This window comes from Erpetoichthys calabaricus, chromosome 7 (assembly GCF_900747795.2).
Source record: "Erpetoichthys calabaricus chromosome 7, fErpCal1.3, whole genome shotgun sequence".
NCBI lineage: Eukaryota > Metazoa > Chordata > Cladistia > Polypteriformes > Polypteridae > Erpetoichthys > Erpetoichthys calabaricus.
The window spans coordinates 69,655,822-69,678,762 of NC_041400.2; the positions used below are offsets into that span (position 1 = coordinate 69,655,822).

The following is a 22,941-nucleotide window of genomic DNA, read 5'->3' on the forward strand; positions in this document are numbered from 1 at the left end:
TTTATATATTGTTTAATCCACAGTTCAGCATTGTGAGTTTTGAATATTAATATCTTCATATGGCTTATTTTTTATGCCATATACAGTGGGCAAAATAAGTATTTGATCCCCTGCTGAATTTGTAAGTTTGCTCACTTACAAAGAAATGAACAGTCTCTAATTTTTATGGTAGTTTCCTTTTAATGGAGAGAGACAGAATATCAACCAAAAATCCACAGAATAAACACATTACATAAAAGTTATAAATTGATTTGCATATCATTGAGAAAAATAAGTATTTACTCCCCTACAACCCTGCCAGAATTCTGGCTCCCACAGATTGGCTGTGTGCCATAATCAATCAATCAATCAATGAATTTCAGATACTCCTGATCTCCGCTCGTTATGTGTATAATGCACCCCTGTCCACAGAATCAATTTCTTCCATTCCAACCTCTCCACCACCATGGGCAAGACCAAAGAGCTGTCAATGAACGTCAGGGGCAAGATTGTAGACCTGCACAAGGCTGGAATGGGCTACAAGACCATCATCAAGAAGCTTGGTGAGAAGGTGACAATTGTTGTGTGACTATTTGGAAATGGAAGAAATATAAAATGACCATCAGTCTCTCCTTGGTCTGGAGCTCCATACAAGATCTTGCCTCATGGGGTGAGGATGATAATGAGAAAGGTGAGGAATCAACCCAAAACTACACAGGAGGAGATTGTTAATAATCTGAAGGCAGTTGGGATCACAGTCACCAAGAACACCATTGGTAACACACTACACTGTAATGGATTGAAATCTTGCAGCGCCCGCAATGTCCCCCTGCTCAAAAATGCACATGTACAGGCCCGTCTTAAGTTTGACAGTAAACATTACAATACATATCTGTAATTGACTGATCGTTTGTAATCTGTGTGCCACACAGGCACACAGCCATTCAGTGGGAGCCAGAATTTTGGCATGGTTGTAGGGGATCAAATACTTATTTCCCTCAATGTCATGGAAATCAATTTGTAACTTTTATGTAATGTGTGTTTTCCAGATGTTTGGTTGATATTCTGTCTCTCTCCATTAAAATGAAACTACCATAAAAAATAGAGACTGTTCATTTCTTTTTAAGTGAGCAAACTTACAAATTCAGCAGGGGATCAAATACTTATTTCTCCCACTGTACACGTGAGTTTTATAGGAAAGATAAAGACCACATAGGAGTGATATTATTTCAGTTTTAGCTTTATAACTTGCATGAGTACTGTGTGTAGATTGTGATTTTAAAATTGTATGTATTTATTTTTTTAACTAAATGTATCAATTTCAAGAATATGTTACATGTAGATCTAGAACCAGTCCCCAAAGTTACAGACAGGAATCCCTCTGATGAGGAGATAATTACTGATTTATTTTCACAGCTAGAATATTTTTCCTGATAAAGGTGGAAAGTATTCTGTTACTTTACCTGTTGAAAATTAATTTTATTTATTTGTAAGGAGAGCAAGTGCTGGGCAATAGTATTCAGAATATGGTAGATGTGAATGACCCTAGACTGACTGAGTCCTATCAAAACTTTATTAAACTTTAATTCTGATGTCCAGGTCACACAGGCACAAAGTTCAAATCTTAACTTAGGAATGGCTTACAAGAAGCTTACATGTTCACATGTAACACTCCCGGTAAAGATGCCAGTCAAGTTAGAGGATATCCCACTTTCACATTTCTGATATGCAAAATAGATGGACAATATAATTTTCTCAATTATGTCAGCATACATTATGAAAATCATGAAACCTTCATGAATAAATGATATAAAAAGATGCCAAAACTTTTTATAATACAGTCATGGCCGAAATTATCGGCACCCCTGGAATTTTCCTTGAAAATGCACCATTTCTCCCAGAAAATTGTTGCAATTACAAATGTTTTGGTATACACATGTTTATTTCCTTTATGTGCATTGGAACAACACAAAAAAAAAAAACAGAGAAAAAAAGCCAAATCTGACATCATTTCACACAAAACTCAAAAACCGGGCTGGACAAAATTATTGGCACCCTCTACTTAATATTTGGTTGCACGACCTTTGGAAAAAATAACTGAAATCAAGTGCTTCCTATAACCATCAACAAGCTTGTTACATCTCTCAACTGGAATTTCTGACCACCCTTCTTTTGCAAACTGCTCAAGGTTTCTCAGATTTGAAGGGCGCCTTCTCCCAACAGCAATTTTGAGATCTCTCCATAAGTGTTCAATTGGATTTAGATCTGGACTTATTACTGGCCACTTCAGAACTCTCCAGCGCTTTGTCTTCAACCATTTCTGAGTGCTTTTAGAGGTATGTTTGGGGTCATTGTCCTGCTGGAACACCCATGACCTCTGACGCAGACCCAGCTTTCTGACACTGGGCCCTACATCGCGCCCCAATATCTTTTGGTAGTCTTCAGATTTCATGATGCCTTGCACACAGTCAAGGCATCCAGTGCCAGAGGCAGCAAAACATCCCCAAAACATCTTAGAACCTCCACCATGTTTGACTGTAGGTACTGTGTTCTTTTCTTCGTAGGCCTCATTCCTTTTTCTGTAAACAGTAGAATGATGTGCTTTACCAAATAGCTCTACCTTGGTCTCATCTGTCCACAAGACGTTCGCCCAGAAGGATTTTGGCTTCCTCAAGTACATTTTGGCAAACTCCAGTCTGGCATTTTTATGTTTCTGTGTCAGCAGTGGGATCCTCCTGGCTCTCCTGCCATAGCGTTTCATTTCGTTCAGATGTCGACAGATAGTTCGAGCTGACACTGTTGCACCCTGAGTCTGCAGAACAGCTTAAATATGTTTTGAAGTTGATTGGGGTTGTTTATCCACCATTCGGACTATCCTTCGTTGCAGTCTTTTATCAATTTTTCTCTTCCGTCCACGTCCAGGGAGATTAGCTACAGTGCCATGTGTTGTGAACTTCTTGATTATGTTGCCCACAGTGGACAAAGCAACATGAAGATCTCTGGAGATGGACTTGTAGCCTTGAGATTGTTGATATTTTTTCACAATTTTTGTTCTCAAGTCCTCAGACAATTCTCTGCTCTTCTTTCTGTTCTCCATGCTTAGTGTGGCACACTCAGACACACAACAGAAAGGCTGAGTCAACTTTTCTCCATTTTAACTGGCTTCAGGTGTGATTGCTATATTGCCAGCACCTGTTTCTTGCCACAGGTGAGTTCAAACGAGCATCATATGCTTGAAATAAAAGGATTTACCCACAATTTTGAAAGGGTGCCAATAATTTTGTCCGGCCCATTTTTGGAGTTCTGTGTGATATGATGTCAGATTTGGCTTGTTTTCTCAGTTTTTTTGTGTTGTTCCAATGCACATAAAGGAAATAAACATGTATATACAAAAACATTTGTAATTGCAATAATTTTCTGGGAGAAATGGTGCATTTTCAAGGAAAATTCCAGGGGTGCCGATAATTTCAGCCATGACTGTATATCTGGTAGCAAACAAAACCCTTTTTATAATTTAGTAGCACAGACAGGGAATAGGTGCAACTTTTTTCCAGTTCCTGTTTATACCACTCTTTTAAGCCAGTGCCTTCAACATGTTAGACAAACTACCTGCGTGTATCTTGTATTAAATGGCATAGTTTTTATCTGTGTATCACAAATAGACAATGAATGGTTTAGCCTCAAACATATGGAGTAAAATGTTACAATTCACCCCATAGTCAGGGATAGTTGTAACATAGCCCAGGGTTAAATGTAACACTATAAAGTATATCAACACCTTTATGCTATTTTCTTTCAACAAAATTAGATAGATAGATAGATACTTTATTAATCCCAAGGGGAAATTCACATACTCCAGCAGCACCTTACTGATACAAAAAACAATATTAAATTAAAGATTGATAATAATGCAGGTAAAAACAGACAATAACTTTATATAATGTTAATGTTTACCCCCCCCCGGGTGGAATTGAAAAGTCGCATAGTTTGGGGGAGGAACGATCTCCTCAGTCTGTCAGTGGAGGAGGACAGTGACAGCAGTCTGTCGCTGAAGCTGCTCCTCTGTCTAGAGATGACACTGTTTAGTGGATGCAGTGGATTTTCAATAATTGATAGGAGCCTGCTGAGCGCCCGTCGCTCTGCCACAGATGTTAAACTGTCTAGCTCCATGCAACAACAATAGAGCCTGCCTTCCTCACCAGTTTGTCCAGGTGTGAGGCGTCTTTCTTCTTAATGCTGCCTCCCCAGCACACCACCGCGTAGAAGAAGGCGCTCTCCACAACCGTCTGATAGAACATCTGCAGCATCTTATTGCAGATGTTGAAGGACGCCAGCCTTCTAAGGAAGTATAACCGGCTCTGTCCTTTCTTACACAGAGCATCAGTATTGGCAGTCCAGTCTAATTTATCATCCAGCTGCACTCCCAGGTATTTATAGGTCTGCACCATCTGCACACAGTCACCTCTGATGATCACGGGGTCCATGAGGGTTCTGGGCCTCCTAAAATCCACCAGCAGCTCCTTGGTTTTGCTGGTGTTCAGGTGTAGGTGGTTTGAGTCGCACCATTTAACAAAGTCATTGATTAGGTCCCTATACTCCTCCTCCTGCCCACTCCTGATTCAGCCCACGATAGCAGTGTCATCAGCGAACTTTTGCATGTGGCAGGACTCCGAGTTGTGTTGGAAGTCCGATGTATATAGGCTGAACAGGATCGAAGAAAGTACAGTCCCTTGTGGCGCTCCTGTGTTGCTGACCACAATGTCAGACGTGCAGTTCCCAAGACGCACATACTGAGGTCTGTCTTTAAGATAGTCCACGATCCATGCCACCATGTATGAATCTACTCCCATGTCTGTCAGCTTGTCCCTAAGGAGCAGAGGTTGGATTGTGTTGAAGGCGCTAGAGAAGTCTAGAAACATAATTCTTACAGCACCACTGCCTCTGTCCAAGTGAGAGAGGGATCGATGTAGCATATAGATGATGGCATCCTCCATTCCCACCTTCTTCTGATATGCAAACTGCAGAGGGTCGAGGGCGTGTTGAACCTGTGGCCTCAGGTGGTGAAGCAGCAGCCTCTCCATGGTCTTCATCACATGTGATGTCAGAGCAACAGGCAGGAAGTCATTCAGCTCACTAGGACGTGATATCTTTGGGACTGGGGTGATGCAAGATGTTTTTCAAAGCCTCGGGACTCTCCCCTGTTCCAGGCTCAGGTTGAAGATGCGCTGTAGAGGACCCCCCAGCTCCGATGCACAGACCTTCTGCAGTCGTGGCGATACTCCATCTGGACCCGCTGCTTTGCTGGCATGAAGTCTCCTCAGCTCTCTGCTCACTTGCGCTGTTGTAATTATGGGTGGGGATGTCTCTCCTATGCTGGTATCAGCAGAAGGATGTGTGGAGGGTGCAGTACTCCGAGGTGGGAGTGGGTTAGGGTGGTCAAACCTGTTAAAGAAGTTGTTCATTTGGTTTGCTCTCTTCACGTCTCTCTCGATGGTGGTACCCCGCTTCGAGCTGCAGCCAGTGATGATCTTCATCCCATCCCACACTTCCTTCATGCTGTTATTCTGCAACTTCTGCTCCAGCTTTCTCCTGTACTGCTCCTTCGCTGCCCTGAGCTGGACTCGGAGTTCCTTCTGCACGCACTTGAGCTCATGCTGATCACCGTCTTTAAAAGCCCTTTTCTTCTGGTTCAAAAGGCCCTTGACGTCATCTTGTAATCCATGGCTTGTTGTTAGCATAGCAGCGTACAGTTCTTACTGGAACTACAATGTCCATACAGAAGTTGATGTAGTCAGTAGTGCAGTCAACAACTTCCTCAATGTTCTCACTATGTGATCCCTGCAGGATATCCCAGTCTGTAGTTCCAAAACATTCTCTCAGAGCATTCTCAGCCTCCGGGGTCCACTTCCTGAATGATCGTGTGGTTGCAGGTGGACCCTCACTTTTGGTTTGTAGTGAGGCTGAAGCAGAACCAGGTTATGATCTGCTTTCCCAAGCGCAGGCAGCGGTGTCTTTAACATTTGCATACAGTAAATCAATAGTCTTATTTACCCGGGTGTTACAGTCCACATACTGGGAGAAGGCAGGTAATGTTTTGTCCAGTGTTAGTTAATTAGTTAGTTAATTAGTGTGTTTGCGTGCAATGTATGTTAATCGCAATTAACATCAAATCTCATCTCTCTTCTTTTTCTTTCGGCTGCTCCCGTTAGGGGTTGCCACAGCGGATCATCTTCTTCCATATCTTTTTGTCTTTCTTTCAAATCTCATCTCTCTATTATATAAAAAAATCTTGGGTCGAGATGTGATTGTCTCGGAGACATTTAACGTCCCACGAGACAAGGAGGACAGCTGCTGTACATGCTTGTAAATGATCAAAGCGCAGTGTGACATGCAGATCACGCAGCACAGATATAGAGATATATATCTCTCTATTATTAAAAAAAAAAAAAAAACTTGCGAAGAGATGAGAATTTTCCCCGGGGACGAGACATGATCTTTTGAAGAGAGACAGAGTCACGTCATACTTACAACCTTCAGATGCAAGTCCCGTGATACACATGCAGAGCAGGTTAGAGATAATGGAAGTAGGAAAATCCGAAAGTCTCCAAAAATGAGAGTAAAGATCGCATTAGCGCAAACAATCTGAAAATATTACTCAGGGAAATAACGGAACTGCAAAAAGAGATCGAATATTCAGGTGCCGTACAGGATTTTAAATGTTCGAAGCTCTGAACAAAATGCAGATCACGTGGCATGCAGCATGCAGCAGTAGCAAGCCAACAGCTTCTTGAGCAAAGAGGAGGTGAGAAAGACACATGTTACTTGTTTCCCAATGTATCACTGTTTAAGAGGGGTTTTGGAGAAGCGGCCGCGTCTCAGCCACCCTCTTCACAACGGCGCCTACCGGTGGCGGGGAGAGTGGGGAGTTAGGGTAGGCGAGCAAAATGCAGATCACGCATGAGGGCAGTAGCAGCACGCCAGCAGCTGCTCGAGCAAAGTGGAATTAAAAAAAAATGTTTTTGTTTCCCATTGTGCCATCGTCTAAGCGGGGTTTCGGAGAGGCGGCCGCTGGCAGGAGAGGAAAGGGGTTGGCAAGTGAAGCCCCCAAGTAAAACTAAACAAAATGTACAACTGTGCATTAATTTTAGCAGCTGAATATTAGCATGTGTGTAGTACATCAATCTCTTGTAGTCATAGTAGTGACAGACATTTGATTACACAACTTAATAAACAATAGTAATGACAATTACAACATCACCATGAAATGTGCAAAACAAGTGTCAATAACAAATAAAGTTAATTGGATGGTTGTGTGTGTGATTACAGTGGTGACAGATGTATTGTGCTCCTCCTTGTGAACAGGCTTCATGGGCCCAACTTCGACAGACTATGCACTTCACCCAATTTTCCATGAGCTTTGAGTTATGCAAATGTTCCATACAAACAACACAAATTTTTTATTCATTGTCTGAGAATTCTGTGTGATGTGGCTCATTCTTTCTCATTTTCTGTTTTTTCTCTCCCTGAGTATTAGTAATTATTGCTGGTTATTTTTTCTACCTTCCCGTCTCAAGGTTTTTTTATGGTCCAGCTTTTGATATGGGTTGTACCTCAAATGGGCTAAAGATGTGACTGATTTTTTGTCAGCTTTAGCAGTGGTCTAGGGATCAGCTGGATAACTGGCCTGGTGGACAGCTGGATTATATGATCCTTCACATTTGAAGGATCAAACTCTAGTTTGTCAAATATGTCTGGATTATAAGACCAAATTCCATTGCACTGGAATTCACCCCGTCTATTCCTTACTGAAGCTGCAGCTGGAAGTGCTATTTTCACAATCTATGGACTATCATAAATGGTCATAGTCTTTCCCAGATTCATTTACATCCTGGGATTGCATGCCATGTTCACCATCTTATTGAGTGGACCTTCTATGTTTCTGTGGAGGGGTTGAAGGTTGTGACTGTAATGCTGGGGGAATGTTAATATCACAATTCCATAAAATTTCACCTGAGTTACAAACTTTGTTACAGCTATCCCAAAATTCTGTAGCCATAAATAAATCTACCTTGCAGCTAACAGCAACAATATTAGCACTTGCAATTTGCATAAAAGTTATTTACAGACATGTATAATAAGATGATTCAAGTTTGAATGATGTTAAAATTACTTTTTTACCTCAAAATCCTTTTTTTAATTATAAATCTGTGTGTGACTGCTACTGGGTATGCCTTCCTCACATGTGAAATCAGGACTAAACTGAGCATGTGCAGAATGAATTATGTGATCTGAACCTTGTTCCAAATTGGAGAAATAGTTACAGCTATCCCTGGTCCCCCTTCATGATTTCAGATTTAAAGAGTTACTATGCCCTTGTTATGAAACAGTCTCCAAGGATTATTGTCAGTGAAAGAAAAGGACTAGGAGATAATGAGAGATAAGAATCAAGATACATGAGTGAACAAAGTAGTAGGACAAATCAAAGCTCAAAGATGAAGTTCAAAAAGGAGATCAAAAACCTGAAAGGAAACCTAACAACCGTGGCATAACACTACATGGTGTCATTGCCATATTTTTTATTGTTGAACTTCTGCTAACATCATCAATACACTGCTTGTGGACACGTATTGTGAATGCGTGTTGGGAATAAGAAATGGTATAAAAATAAGTTATAAAAATAAATCCTTGAAAGCCCATAAAGGCACAGTGAAATACTACAGCTGTATTTTAACATTAAAACAGCAATGACACAGTATTGTTTGGAAAGAAAGCATGGAATATTTGTTTAAACAAATAAAAAGAAATTCAGCAGATGTGTCAATGCTTTTTTAATGTAAATACAGTTTGATTTCATATTCATATTGACAAAAGAATAAAGTATACCTAGTGTGGTCGGATCTCTTTTTAATCTAAAATATTCCAATCCATTTTTTTTCAACAATAATAAAAGACTTAGACATGTACACAATCAAGTATATAAAAACATGAAGCATGCAGTTCAATATGATCTATCAGCAAACATCTGATTTTCATGGCTCAGGATTACAGAAAGTACATGTTTTCTAGGCTACTGTGTATTTCAGTTTAAATAGTGGAATGGTGTAGCGGTTAATGCTACTCCTTCAAAGATGTAGCATCCTGGCTTCAGATCTCCCATACCATTGTTATGTGTGTGGAGTTTGTACACGATCCCCATGTCTGTGTGATTTTTCCTGCTGGGGTCTGGGTTTTCTTCTGACATCTCCAAAGTTATTTGTCAAGAACATGTGGTGGGTTAATTTGATCGTTTCAATAACATCATGGCCACGAACACATTAGAATTTCATTTCTGACTACACTTTGTTGTGATGTAATTTTTATTTCTTGTTGTTTAGAGACAACCAATCTAGAAACAATCAAAAGAAGAAGCATTGTAGGAAAAGAAAATGTGTTTGCTTTTTTATTCTTTTACTCTTAAAAATGATGATTCTTTAGTGGCACTTTATAGTAGTTTACAGGGTTGTGTGGTTCCATGTTGAAGCTTTGCTTGACAGAGTACCACTTCACTCTGGGAAGGGTTCTTTGCATATGAAGTTAATTCTTTGTGCTTTGAAAAACTTCCTAAAATGTAGAAAATACATGAAATGTTTAATGTATGGTAGGCTGCATGACACTAACTGATTAAGAAAACTTGGACTTAGCCTTCATTACTGCATGTAGGTAGCCAGAGTCCTTTTAAAATCATGACCCATTAGTATTTCACAAATTTGCTATAATCTTGTTATGGTTATTTAGAGCTGGTTACAGGTCTAAATAAATAAAGGCTCTTTCTTGAACCTTCATGCAGAGGAAACCAAAAAAGGTTCCCCAATGGCACACTCTCAAGCACTACTCTGGCACTTTAATTTTTAAGAATATACTTTGATTTTGGTTCAGTCCTTATGACGTGACTTGAGGTATATAGCCAATTCTATGTATCGCCTCTACTCGTAGCCCAGTCTGTTGTGTTTCCAACTCCTAAACAAAAGGCATTGACAGTCTGTGCCATTTAAAAAATACACTTCTTCCGTAGGACCTCAAGCATGTTCTACTGAACTTTTTAATATGCAGGTCACTTGAAACTGGACTGAGTGTTAGAGTTTGCTCCTTACCTTGTACTTGGTATGATAGTATTGGGATAGGCTTTGGGCCGTTGCAACCCTGAAATGGATTAAATGGGTTAAAACTTGTATGTGTGATTAGCGGAGAGTGATTTCCTCCACAAACAGACCAGGTTCACTTTTGGCAAATGCAGTGCGGAATATCCTCCTTAAAGCCACAACTGTGAAAAAGTAACCATAATGATCACAAAAACCAAAGCATGACACAAACAGTAATGTTATATTTTACTTAAATACATTCATTTCATTTTAATTTTATGGGATGAATTCAGCTGCAGCAGTTAGAATGCTCTCTCTGTCTCTCTTTTTTCCTTTTCTGTATTAGCTGAGGAGCTCTCAGCACTCCAAGTCGTTGACGCAATCTCTCATATTATGCAGAAATTTCAAAGGTATAATATTAGGAAGAGATGAAGTTCAACCATCCCAGGGATGGGCAGGTCAGCAGTTGTGCTCTTGTGTGTCCGGGGTTCAGCATTTGCAAGGTTTTCTAGTGCCAGGATATGGTACCCTTTTCACACCTTTAACATAATATTATTTTGGTAGAGTACACCAATTGGTGATTTAATAGGAACTCCTCCCACTTATACTAGAAGTCTCTGGAAATAAAGAACTTTCTTAGTATTTCTCCTGCAGAGCTCAAGAAGTACTTTTCTTATAGAATGATATATCTTAGTGAAAGCTAAAAGCAAGAGTGTATAATGTATGATATATAACAATGCAAAAGAAGCAGTGCAACATACAATATATTTCTACTTTTGATAAATATTATTATGTGAAAGAATTGTATTGAATACACAGACTACAATGTCATGTTGAACACTGCTTAAATTTCATTGCTGCCTACGTCATGTGAAGTTAAAAAGAAGTTTTAATTCTGAACATTCTGATCATATTTGAAGGTATGTTACAGTTCGTAGTATTTTGAGTAAAACTATTATTTTCCTGCAGTGGGCTGGCGCCCTGCCCAGGATTTGTTCCTGCCTTGCGCCCTGTGCTGGCTGGGATTGGCTCCAGCAGATCCCTGTGACACTGTGTTAGGATATAGCAGGTTGGACAATGACTGACTGACTGACTATTATTTTCTCGTTGTAGGTGTTTTTTGTAGTACTGATGGCATCAAATTAAGATACCTGTTACAATGGAGGAGGCCTTGGAGGTAAGAACAGATGGGAATTCCTTGCTGAAAGCTGTTTATCTGAGCAGACTACGTCTTACTAGGCTTCTGCTGGAAGGAGGTGCTTACATTAATGAGAGCAATGAGAGAGGTGAGACACCTTTGATGATTGCCTGCAAGACAAAGCATGTGGACCAGCAAAGTGTCAGCAAGGTGAAAATGATAAAGTACCTCCTAGAAAATAATGCTGACCCTAACATTCAAGACAAGTCTGGTAAGACTGCACTGATGCATGCATGCCTAGAAAGGGCTGGTGTTGCTGTGGTTTCTTTGCTTTTGAAGAGTGGAGCTGATCCCAGTTTGGAAGATCATTCACATTGCTCTGCTCTTGTCTATGCGGTGAACTCTGATGACAAAGAAACACTTAGAGTTTTACTGGATGCCTGCAAAGCAAGAGGAAAGGAAGTCATCATCATCACCAAGGACAAGTCACCATCAGGAAAACAGATGACCAAGCAGTACTTGAATGTACCCCCACTTCCAGACATGGAGGACAGGCACTCTCTTCTACCCTGCATGTCCCCTTCCGAGATTGAGTTGAAAACTACTTCTTCCTCAATGGCTTCTGCTAACCAAGAGAATTGCATGTTCAGTTTCAAAGAACAGGGACCCCACTGTAGTGGAAAAGGTTCTTCTCAACCTGGTTCTCCTACCAGGAAGCCAAAACTCTCTCAAGGGGTGGCAAGAATCCTCCATCTTCAACGCCTTCACTCTGAGCCTTGGCTGAAAGTCCCTCAGTCGCTCCTGCAAGCAAATAAAGCTGCTCCCTTGAGTGAAGACCCTCAAGACATTAGCTCTGAGGATGAGCTCTCTCATGATGTAGGTGGCTTAACATTACAAAAGCAACCGGTCACTCGGCACCAGAGCATTGATGTAAAGGACACTTGTAACTTGTTGAAAACTTTAGACCAAAACCCAGGCAGTGGAACATTCAGAAAAATGTCATATGATGAAATCTACTCACATTTGTCACATACTGACATTAACCAAAATAGTGGTACCATCCCAGTTGATCAAGACTCCAATTCTATTCACATTCTGGGAACGACAAGTTTAAGAAATATTGTACATCGGCAGAACGTTGGGGTAGATCATTACAGTTCCGACTCCCAGCTACCCCTTTATACTGCAAATGATGATATTAAAGGGCATTTAGAGAAAAAAAAAAATGCTCTCCACATATTCTTCTCTCCTTTCTGCTTCCAGAGAGTCTTTGGAGAGCACATCAGTCACATCAGTAAGCAGGAGGCCTCAAGGGCTGATGGAACGGAGGGGTTCGGGGGCTTTAATTTTGGATCCCATTTCTCACACTCGACCAGGCTACTTACCACCTCTAAAATCCCACCCACCTATTCCAGACATTGGTATAAACAACATCAAGCACAGCAGCATCAACAACTGCTCCTCTAAGCATTTAGTTCCATCTGCTCCCAGCTTCCCAAAAGATCTCAAAGTAAAGAAAATCCTAATGCGTAGACACTCGATGCAGACAGAACAGATCAAGCAGCTTGTTAATTTTGAGGAAATATTTGGCCATTAGTGTGGGAAGACCCTTATCCTCAAATAAAAAAAAAAAAAAAACTTGAGTAATTTGCTACTTTGCAGTCTGCAATGGTTACTCCAACAAACAGTTGCAAATTCTGAATAGAATAAAGTTGCTTAACACCATGAGGTAGTCACTAAAATTTCCGTATCGTCTTCAATGTACGGTTAGTAAATAAATCACTTTTTGTTATTGTTAGATTAAGTCCTTCGACTTTAGAAAATTACTTTTACAGAGTGGAAAACATTTTTGATCGAAAGGAATAATAAAATAAGTTAAAGTGAAATTCTTTCAATGGGCATCAGTGACACATTACAACCAGATAAAATGTTTTGTCACCTGGGTCTGCACTATATTGCTGCCAGTCTTTTCCACCACAGTGCTTGATCTCATCATAAAGTTGTACCAGACTGAAGGCACATTATGTCAAGATATGACTGGCCTGCAGATTTTATCTTACCTGGACTCTAATCATGTGAGGATGGAAAACACTGCTGCATTTACACATATAAGTTGGATTCTACCAGGTCTACAAACTTCACCAACTTGACACTTGGGAGATTCAGAACTGAATAGCTTTTTTGTCTTGTTTTGGAAAATTTCTCTGTCCGATCTCATCAACCTGCACCTTTACCACCTAAGAAGCTAATTCCACTGCCTCAGATGTCTTCGTATTTTAACTTTTAATTTAGTTTCTAACTTGTTTAGCAATTATATTTACTTATAGCTAGTAACAAGAAACATTTTGATTGTAAGTAAAATTGCAATTGTGACATACAGTAGTGCTATAATACTAAGTAAGTAAAACACTTTTAAGTGAAAGTTTAACTTTATAAAGTAGAACAAAGATACTGGTTTTGTAATTTTTGCATCTACATTTCTGTCACTGAGGACCACATGAACAGAGCTATAAAGTATGCTTAAAAATTAAAGTCTTAACTCTCAAAAATAAAGTACAATAAAAATGGAAGCTGCACCATCCAACAATGTGGCTATCTGACTGTCACTGAAGATATATTATATAGCATTACTGCTGCAGTTTTGTTAGTTCATTTTTTCGAAAGAAAACTATCCAGCACCATCCGTGTGTTATTAAGTGTTGTGCTGAAGTTGTTTGTGCTTGAACAGTATTGAAAATAAATAAATGACAAAATGTCTGAAGATAAACAACTTCTGCTTTAATGTGATCTACGTCATCTGATTGACTAACTCAACAACTTAGTGTTTAGGTAACACTGTGAAAAAGGCTACTTGTCATGACAATGTTTAACATTTGATTTTTTATTTAAACTTCTCTCTTAACGACACTAGAATAAGGTGACTCCAAATTGGACCAAAATGTACATGTGTGATGGACTGGCCTCTAGTCGATATTTGATTCCTTCCTTGCACACCATACTTCCAGAATGAAACAAATAGGCTTAGAAAATGTATTGATGGATGGATCTTCAGTTACAAATTTTTTGCTAAAATGTTATAAGTTAAAGTTACTATAAGGCCCTTCTGAACATTTATTTATTATGAGTTTTAAGGTCATATTGTTTGGAAAGTGTCAATTTATATGGGGCACATAGTGGCAGTTCACAGCTGGTGAAGTGAGTCAAATCAACTGTGTTTAATTAAAGAAGGACAAGTACTTTAGAAACTAAACTTGCAGGCCACAATATTTAAAGATCTTGATATAGTTTTTAGAACATTCTTTTCCAGTAGATTATGGCTTGAATTAAGCAGGTTTGAGAATGTGTATATGTGCATATACACACACACACACATATATATATATATATATATATATATATATATATATATATATATATATGTGTGTGTGTGGGTGTGTATAAATGTATATATAAATACAGTTTCAGTATATGTGAATGAACATATAATCTTCCAGAAGGTGGATTGGCTGCAGAGTGCACACTTATTTCTGGTCATTACAGAATAAAGAAGAAATGGTGAATGACGCAAAACGCTCCCGTCACAGCAGCTGGAGGGAGCAGAAGAAAGCACAGGCACCTGGCAACGTTATGCATACAGTATGCACACCGGACAAACAGTCATTTGCAAAAGGGAAGACTCGTTTACTTAATCCATGAAATTAATTTAGCTAGGGGACTGCTGACAATCTAAAGGTCATCAAGTCTTTTAAAATGATTTCCCTATACACTTTCCATTGCAATTAAGATCACGTTAACATTCTGAACAACATATTCAGTGCATTCATGAACATTTATAGAATTTCTAAAACATCTAATAATTTTTGCTGCCTAGTAATATAAAAGGTCTAACACCAAAGGGAGTTTCAAAGGATACCAGTATTGAGCTTTTTATACTTGAGGAATCACAAATTATTAGTTTAATTCCACTCCATACCAATAATTTGGGCCAGTGATCTTCTGTGTCTGCTTTGTTTCAACTATATGCTTAATCAGAGGCCAATTCCTGTGTTTATTTAAATTCCTGTGTAACAATATGTTTTGGCTTATATTAACTAAATTAGTGATTCTCTTCCCTTTTCCTATTACTACCCTATTTTTGTACAAGTGTATCTTCAATGAAACCACTTTTGTTTGTGGGAGGTGTCTGATTACACTGAACAACAATTTTTTTGAAAAGTCTTGCTTCCTGAAATGTTTTTGGCGATTGTGACAGGTACCTGCTGGGTATGCACAAATATAGTTTTGGTTTTACTACATCACGTAGGAACTCTGAGCAATAGACATTTATATGTTTACTGACAATAACATATTTAGTCACGTTTATGTTTCACACTAGCAAAATAACCGCGCTTCGCAGCGGAGAAGTAGTGTGTTAAAGAGGTTATGTAAACATATATATATACATAAACATATATACTTATATATACATATCTACATATATATACATATACACATCCACATATATATACATATATCAACATATATATACACATACATATACACACATACATACATACATATCTATCTATCTATCATATATATATATATATATATATATCTCAATCCCCATACGTCAGGATCACAGATAGCGCAAGAGAGAGAGAAAAGTAAGCAATCTAGCTTCTCAGCCATCTGCCAATAGCGTCCCTTGTATGAAATCAACTGGGCAAACCAACTGAGGAAGCATGTACCAGAAATTAAAAGACTCATTGTCCGCAGAAATCCGCGAACCAGCAAAAAATCCGCGATATATATTTAAATATGCTTACATATAAAATCCGCGATGGAGTGAAGCCGCGAAAGGCGAAGCGCGATATAGCGAGGGATCACTGTATATCTATCTATCTATCTATCTATATACAGTAATCCCTCCTCCATCGCGGGGGTTGCGTTCCAGAGCCACCCGCGAAATAAGAAAATCCGCGAAGTAGAAACCATATGTTTATATGGTTATTTTTATATTGTCATGCTTGGGTCACAGATTTGCGCAGAAACACAGGAGGTTGTAGAGAGACAAGAACGTTATTCAAACACTGCAAACAAACATTTGTCTCTTTTTCAAAAGTTTAAACTGTGCTCCATGACAAGACAGAGATGACAGTTCTGTCTCACAATTAAAAGAATGCAAACATATCTTCCTCTTCAAAGGAGTGCGTGTCAGGAGCACAGAATGTCACATAGATAGAGAAAACAATCTCTAGCAAACAAATCAATAGGGCTGTTTGGCTTTTAAGTATGCGAAGCACCGCGGCACAAAGCTGTTGAAGGCAGCAGCTCACACCCCCTCCGTCAGGAGCAGACAAAGAGAGCGAGAGAGAGAGAGAGAGAGAGAGAGAGAGAGAGAGAGAGAGAGAGAGAGAGAGAGTTTGTTTTTCAGTCAAAAATCAATACGTGCCCTTCGAGCTTTTAAGTATGTGAAGCACTGTGCAGCATGTCGTTTCAGGAAGCAGCTGCACAAAAGATAGCAACATGAAGATAATCTTTCAGCATTTTTAGACGAGCGTCCGTATCGTCTAGGTGTGCGAACAGCCCCCCTGCTCAATCCCCATACGTCAGGATTACAGATAGTCAGCGCAAGAGAGAGAGAAAAGTAAGCAATCTAGCTTCTCAGCCATCTGCCAATAGCGTCCCTTGTATGAAATCAACTGGGCAAACCAACTGAGGAAGCATGTACCAGAAATTAAAAGACCCATTGTCCGCAGAAATCCGCGAACCAGCAAAAAATCCGTGATATATATTTAAATATGCTTACATATAAAATCCGCGATGGAGTGAAGCCGCGAAAGGCGAAGCGCGATATAGCGAGGGATCACTGTATATCTATCTATCTATCTATCTATCTATCTATCTATCTATCTATCTATCTATCTATCTATCTATCTATCTATCTATCTATATACAGTAATCCCTCCTCCATCGCGGGGGTTGCGTTCCAGAGCCACCCGCGAAATAAGAAAATCCGCGAAGTAGAAACCATATATTTATATGGTTATTTTTATATTGTCATGCTTGGGTCACAGATTTGCGCAGAAACACAGGAGGTTGTAGAGAGACAGGAACGTTATTCAAACACTGCAAACAAACATTTGTCTCTTTTTCAAAAGTTTAAACTGTGCTCCATGACAAGACAGAGATGACAGTTCCGTCTCACAATTAAAAGAATGCAAACATATCTTCCTCTTCAAAGGAGTCAGGAGCAGAGACTGTCATAAAGGCAGAGGAAAATCAATAGGGCTGTTTGGCTTTTAAGTATGCGAAGCACCGCGGCACAAAGCTGTTGAAGGCGGCAGCTCACACCCCCTCCGTCAAGAGAACAGAAAGAGAGAGAGAGACAGAGAAAAACAAGCAAGCAAAAATCAATACGTGCCCTTCGAGCTTTTAAGTATGCGAAGCACGGTGCAGCATGTCGTTTCAGGAAGCAGCTGCACAAAAGATAGCAACGTGAAGATAATCTTTCAGCATTTTTAGACTAGCGTCCGTATCGTCTAGGTGTGCGAACAGCCCCCCTGCTCAATCCCCCTACGTCAGGATCAGAGAAAGTCAGCGCAAGAGAAAGAGAAATGTAAGCTGGGCAGCTTCTCAGCCATCTGCCAATAGCGTCCCTTGTATGAAATCAACTGGGCAAACCAACTGAGGAAGCATGTACCAGAAATTAAAAGACCCATTGTCCGCAGAAACCCGCGAAGCAGCGAAAAATCCGCGATATATATTTAAATATGCTTACATATAAAATCTGCGATGGAGTGAAGCCGCGAAAGGCGAAGCGCGATATAGCGAGGGATTACTGTATATACATCCCCGTGCTTTGCAGCGGCGAAGTACTGCTTTTAAATTTTTATTAAGAAGAAAACCTTTTTAAATTGAGTGAAAATCTACCAATAACAATTTGTTAAGGATCTGTTTTTTTGTGAAGCTGACTTCACACAGCCTCTCCGCTGTTTTATAAACAAACGTCATATAAGGTCTTCCTTTTTCGTTGCTTTGCCAACGGAAGCAGCCTTTTTATTTAATCCTGTTTTTACGATTGTTCTGTTTGTATATCACGTTGTCAGTTCAGCACTCCGGTTGTAATATGACCAAGCTGTGCAAGCACACTCTTGAGAATGCAACGTATAGTTGTACAGGAGAAAAGCAATCTTGCCTCAAATCAATGGCAACCTTTTGTAGGTCTATGAACTTAATTTAAACTTTAGGTTTACACGTTGCTTTCTTTCCAAAGTACCTGCACTCATGAATATGTCTGTATGCGTCAGTCGCTCAAATCCCCGTGGTTCGCACCGGCGAAGTTCTGCTTTTAAATTTTTATTAAGAAGAAAAGAAAACCTTTTAAAATTAAGGTAAAATATACCAATAACAGTTTGTTAAGGATCTGTTTTTTTTGTGAAGCTGCCTTCACTCGAGTGATCACTTCGAGCTTTAAGCCTGAGAAATCACCCCGTAAATGCACACGTTTAATTGCACATCTGTTAATATGTATGCTTACAAAGTATTAAAAGACACTCAACAATTACACAGTATTAAAAGACACTCAACAATTAATGTCATTTACCTTCGTTCCCGCGTTTGACTCGTGCTGTAAATCTCTTCCTTGTTTTCACTTCACGTGATTACGTAGGAGGCATAATACGTGATGACGTGATACGTGACTCCGCCTCCTCCATTAGAGTATATGGACAAAAACAGGTTCCAGTTATGACCATTACACGTAGAATTTCGAAATGAAACCTGCCTAACTTTTGTAAGTAAGCTGTAAGGAATGAGCCTGCCAAATTTCAGCCTTCTACCTACACGGGAAGTTGGAGAATTAGTGATGAGTGAGTCAGTCAGTCAGTGAGTCAGTGAGGGCTTTGCCTTTTATTAGTATAGATAAGCTATTAAATTCAACAGAATTAAAAGTGTTTTGCTCCTGATTTTCTTTTGTATTCAATGTCTGGTGCATCACGTTGCAGTGTCCAACAATAGTCAGCAAACATTGACAGATTCCAGTTGCCCTGGTATCGTTTCTCCATCGTAGCAATGTCCTGGTGAAACCTTTCACTGTTCGTCACTGACAGCACTGAGATTTGCGGGGAAGAAGTCCAAGTGTGAGTGGAGGAAATGAATCTTGAGTGACATGTTGCACTTCATTGTCTTGTATGCTTTGAGAAAGTTGTCTACCAGCTGAATGTAGTTTGGGGCTCTGTAATTGCCCAGAAAATTGTCAATAACGTCTTTGAAGGCTTTCCAGGCAATTTTTTCCGGCCCAACTAACAGATCTTCAAACTGCTTGTCACTCATAACATGTCTGATCTGGGGACCAAAAAAAATGCACTCTTTGATCTTGGCGTCAGTTATTCTTGGGAATATCTGTCTTAAATAACAAAAACCTTTGACTTCCTTGTTCAGTGCTTTCACAAAATTCTTCATGAGTCCCAGTTTTATGTGAAGAGGAGGCAAAAATATCTTTGCCGGGTCAACAAGCGATTCATGTGCCACATTTTTCTGTTCTGGAACTAACTTTGTATGGAGTGGCCAGTTCTGTGGAGAATAGTGCGACTCTTTGGCACGGCTGTCCCATTCACAGATGAAACAACAGTACTTTACATAGCTGAGCTGCAGTCCTAGTAACAGAGCAATGACTTTAAGATCTCCACAGATATTCCAGTTGTACCTGCTATACTGGATGTGCTTCAGCAACAGTTCCATATTCTCATACGTTTCTTTCATGTGTGCTGCATAGCCAACAGGTACTGAAGGATAAATGTTGCCATTGTGTAGCAGAACAGCTTTCAGGCTTAACATTGATGAATCAATGAAGAGACGCCACTCTTCCAGGTTATGATCACAACCCAAGGCCGAGAACAATCCTTCACTGTCACAACAGAAACAGAAACTGTCGAGTTGTGCAAAAAATTTGGTTATATCATGATGTTGGCTTCGAAACACAGAGATTTCCATACCTGGTGACAGCAAACACCATTTCTGCAGTCTCAAACCCAGCAGCTCGGCTTTTGCTTTTGACAGACCCAAATCTCTGACCAAATCGTTCAATTTGGACCATGTTATCAGATGTGGATCGCCTGATGAGCACGGTTCAAAATCCAGGTCAATGTCACTGTCAGTACCCTGCATTGCAGTTTCTTCATCTGGTTCGTCTAAGGTCCAATCCTCTGGTGGTTTTGGAATTGGAAGACTGTCGTCATGTGGCACGGGTCTCATTGCTGAAGGCAGATTAGGATATTCAATTGACTTCTTGTTTTTGGCAGAGAAACCAGACACATTAGTCAAACAGAAGTAACAGTCAGTCACATGGTCTATCTGTTCTCGCCATATCATCGGAACAGCAAACGGCATCATCTTTCGAGTGCCTCTGAGCCAGGCTCTCAGACTAACAACACATGTCCCACAGCAAATGTGAGGCACCCATTCCTTGTCTTGATCACCAATTTTGCAGCCAAAATACAGATGATAAGCTTTCTTCACAAGATCCGTCATCCAATGTCTCTGAGGCGTAAGTGTATATTTGCCACAGATATAGCAGAATGTATCGCGGCTGTTATGACATTGACGAGACATATCGCCCGACAACAAAATGTCTATAGCATCAAGCTTACTTACTGTTATATTGCTACAGATACTATACTTTACTATACTGATACTATACATACACACTGACTATCTATATTAACCAAATGAGCAGGATTGGTGTATGCAAGCAACCTTTATAGCATGCTGAGACATTGTCAAGCTTGTTCAGACCTGCCCAAGCATGCCAAGGATGTCAACTTCCACAGAACAGCTTCCAACCTGGCCTGATTCCATACCTGGACATGCCCAGGCTGCACAAACCATTGTTGATAAGTCACTTACGGGAGCGAAAATGTTTGGATACAAATAGAATTAGAATTAGAATTAGAATGCCTTTTATTGTCACTATACACATGTACAATGAGATTAAAAGCAGCTCCTTCAGTGCCGACATATGTGTATAACACAACAAGTAAATAAACAAATAAACAAATGGTGCAAAAAGTTGCAAAGAAGTTGCAAAAAAAAAATATAAGTAATAATCATGACAAAACTGAAACGGTACGTAATGGGTAAATTTTGGTGTGATATTCGAGATTAGCACCGAAAAATCTATAAGAAACACCCAACAGTGTTCAAGAAGCAAAAACATTGTTGTACAGTGTTATTTGGTGATGTTTGTTGTATTGTTGTGTCTATTCAAATCAGAAAATACAGTATGATGTTTGCTGAAGCTTCATAATTAAAACCTATGGACACCGATAACATTTATTGTGAAAATAATGACTTACACGCATTTTTAAAGATTTTTCCAAATGTTTCATGAACATTGTTTTCTGTGACTTTCAGGTTTACAATCACTATGCTAAAATAAAATAAAAAATCTCTATTATAATAAAAAAATCTTGGGATGAGACGTAACTTTTTGAAGAGACTTTTTGGAATGAAGTCCCACGAGACAGACTTTTAACACGAGATTCTTTCAAGTCACGTCATACTTACAACCTTTGTAAGCAAGTCCCGCAAGACGGTGACTTTTGTCATTAGATTATTTCAAGTCACACCCTACTTACAACCATTTTCAAACAAGACCAAAGTGAACCTCTCAGTTGTGTGAATGCTTTTGCCAGACACACTTCCTGCGCTCTCGGCCCTTATACATTTTATCAGGACTATAATTTTATACATTCTAGATGACACGTCAATGACTAAGTGAAGAAGAAAGAGCAGCGCGTTGAAAAGAGACCCAAAAGAGATGGAGAAAAAGAATGCAAAAAAGAACAATAATAATCTATGTGCAAATTGTGAAAATAAGGAAAGTAATAATCAGCCCAAACCAAGTGGAAATGAAAACCTAGCAGGTCCAAGCGAGGTCAGAAATAAAAGACAGAGTAGAAGACAAAGTAGAACGTTGTAAAGAGGTTCAAAAAACATTGGTACAAAACACATGCAGAGCAGGTTAGAGATTATGAAAGTAGTAAAATTCGAAAGTATCAAAAAAACGATAGTAAAGATCATATTAGTGCTAATAAACGGAAATTATTACTCAGTGAAATAACGGCACAGTGAATAGAGATTGAATATATGCACATATGTGATATGTCAGAAGTATATAGATATTGTAAGGCTTTAACGTTTAAGTGGGAGACTTGTAGATTGTCTAATTTGTGTTGCCATCAGGGAAAAGTAGTGTTTCTTCCCAATGAAGAAACGTATCTGCGAGAATTAAAAAATTTGTCATTTGTTGAAAGTGAAATCCACAAACACTACAGGGAAAATATCCGAGTCTACAATAATCTGTTCGTGTTTGCATCATTCAATGCTCAAAATGTAGATGTACACAATAATGGACCATACACTATGAGAATCTGTGGTCCCGCAACAATTAAAGCTACGACAAGTTTAATTTCGAAGAAACCACAATTTGGTCAGGTGTACATTTATAATCACGGAGAAGCGATGCAACATAGAATTGAAAGAGTTAGACGATTGGACGTATTAGTAATGATACAACCAATAATGGATACAAATCCATACATCAAAAAGTATCGCACTTTACACATAATTTATCTGCAACACACGAACAAAGAATTTTTCTTGGATTTCTATATGAATTTGAAAGATCACAGTCACATTTATAATAAACCAACATGTGACGAA

General features: G+C 39.4%; 1 protein-coding gene across 1 annotated transcript in view; it reads left to right on the forward strand.

Annotated features, from left to right (window-relative positions):
• Positions 1-13,649, forward strand: part of ankrd34bb (ankyrin repeat domain 34Bb) — a 49,368-nt gene extending 35,719 nt beyond the window's left edge. Inside the window, 2 exon segments of the mRNA XM_028805962.2 lie at positions 11,211-12,432; positions 12,434-13,649. Coding sequence (XP_028661795.2) covers positions 11,257-12,432; positions 12,434-12,832 — 1,575 coding nt within the window. The 5' untranslated portion in view covers positions 11,211-11,256 and the 3' untranslated portion in view covers positions 12,833-13,649.
• The last annotated feature ends 9,292 nt before the right edge of the window (positions 13,650-22,941 follow it).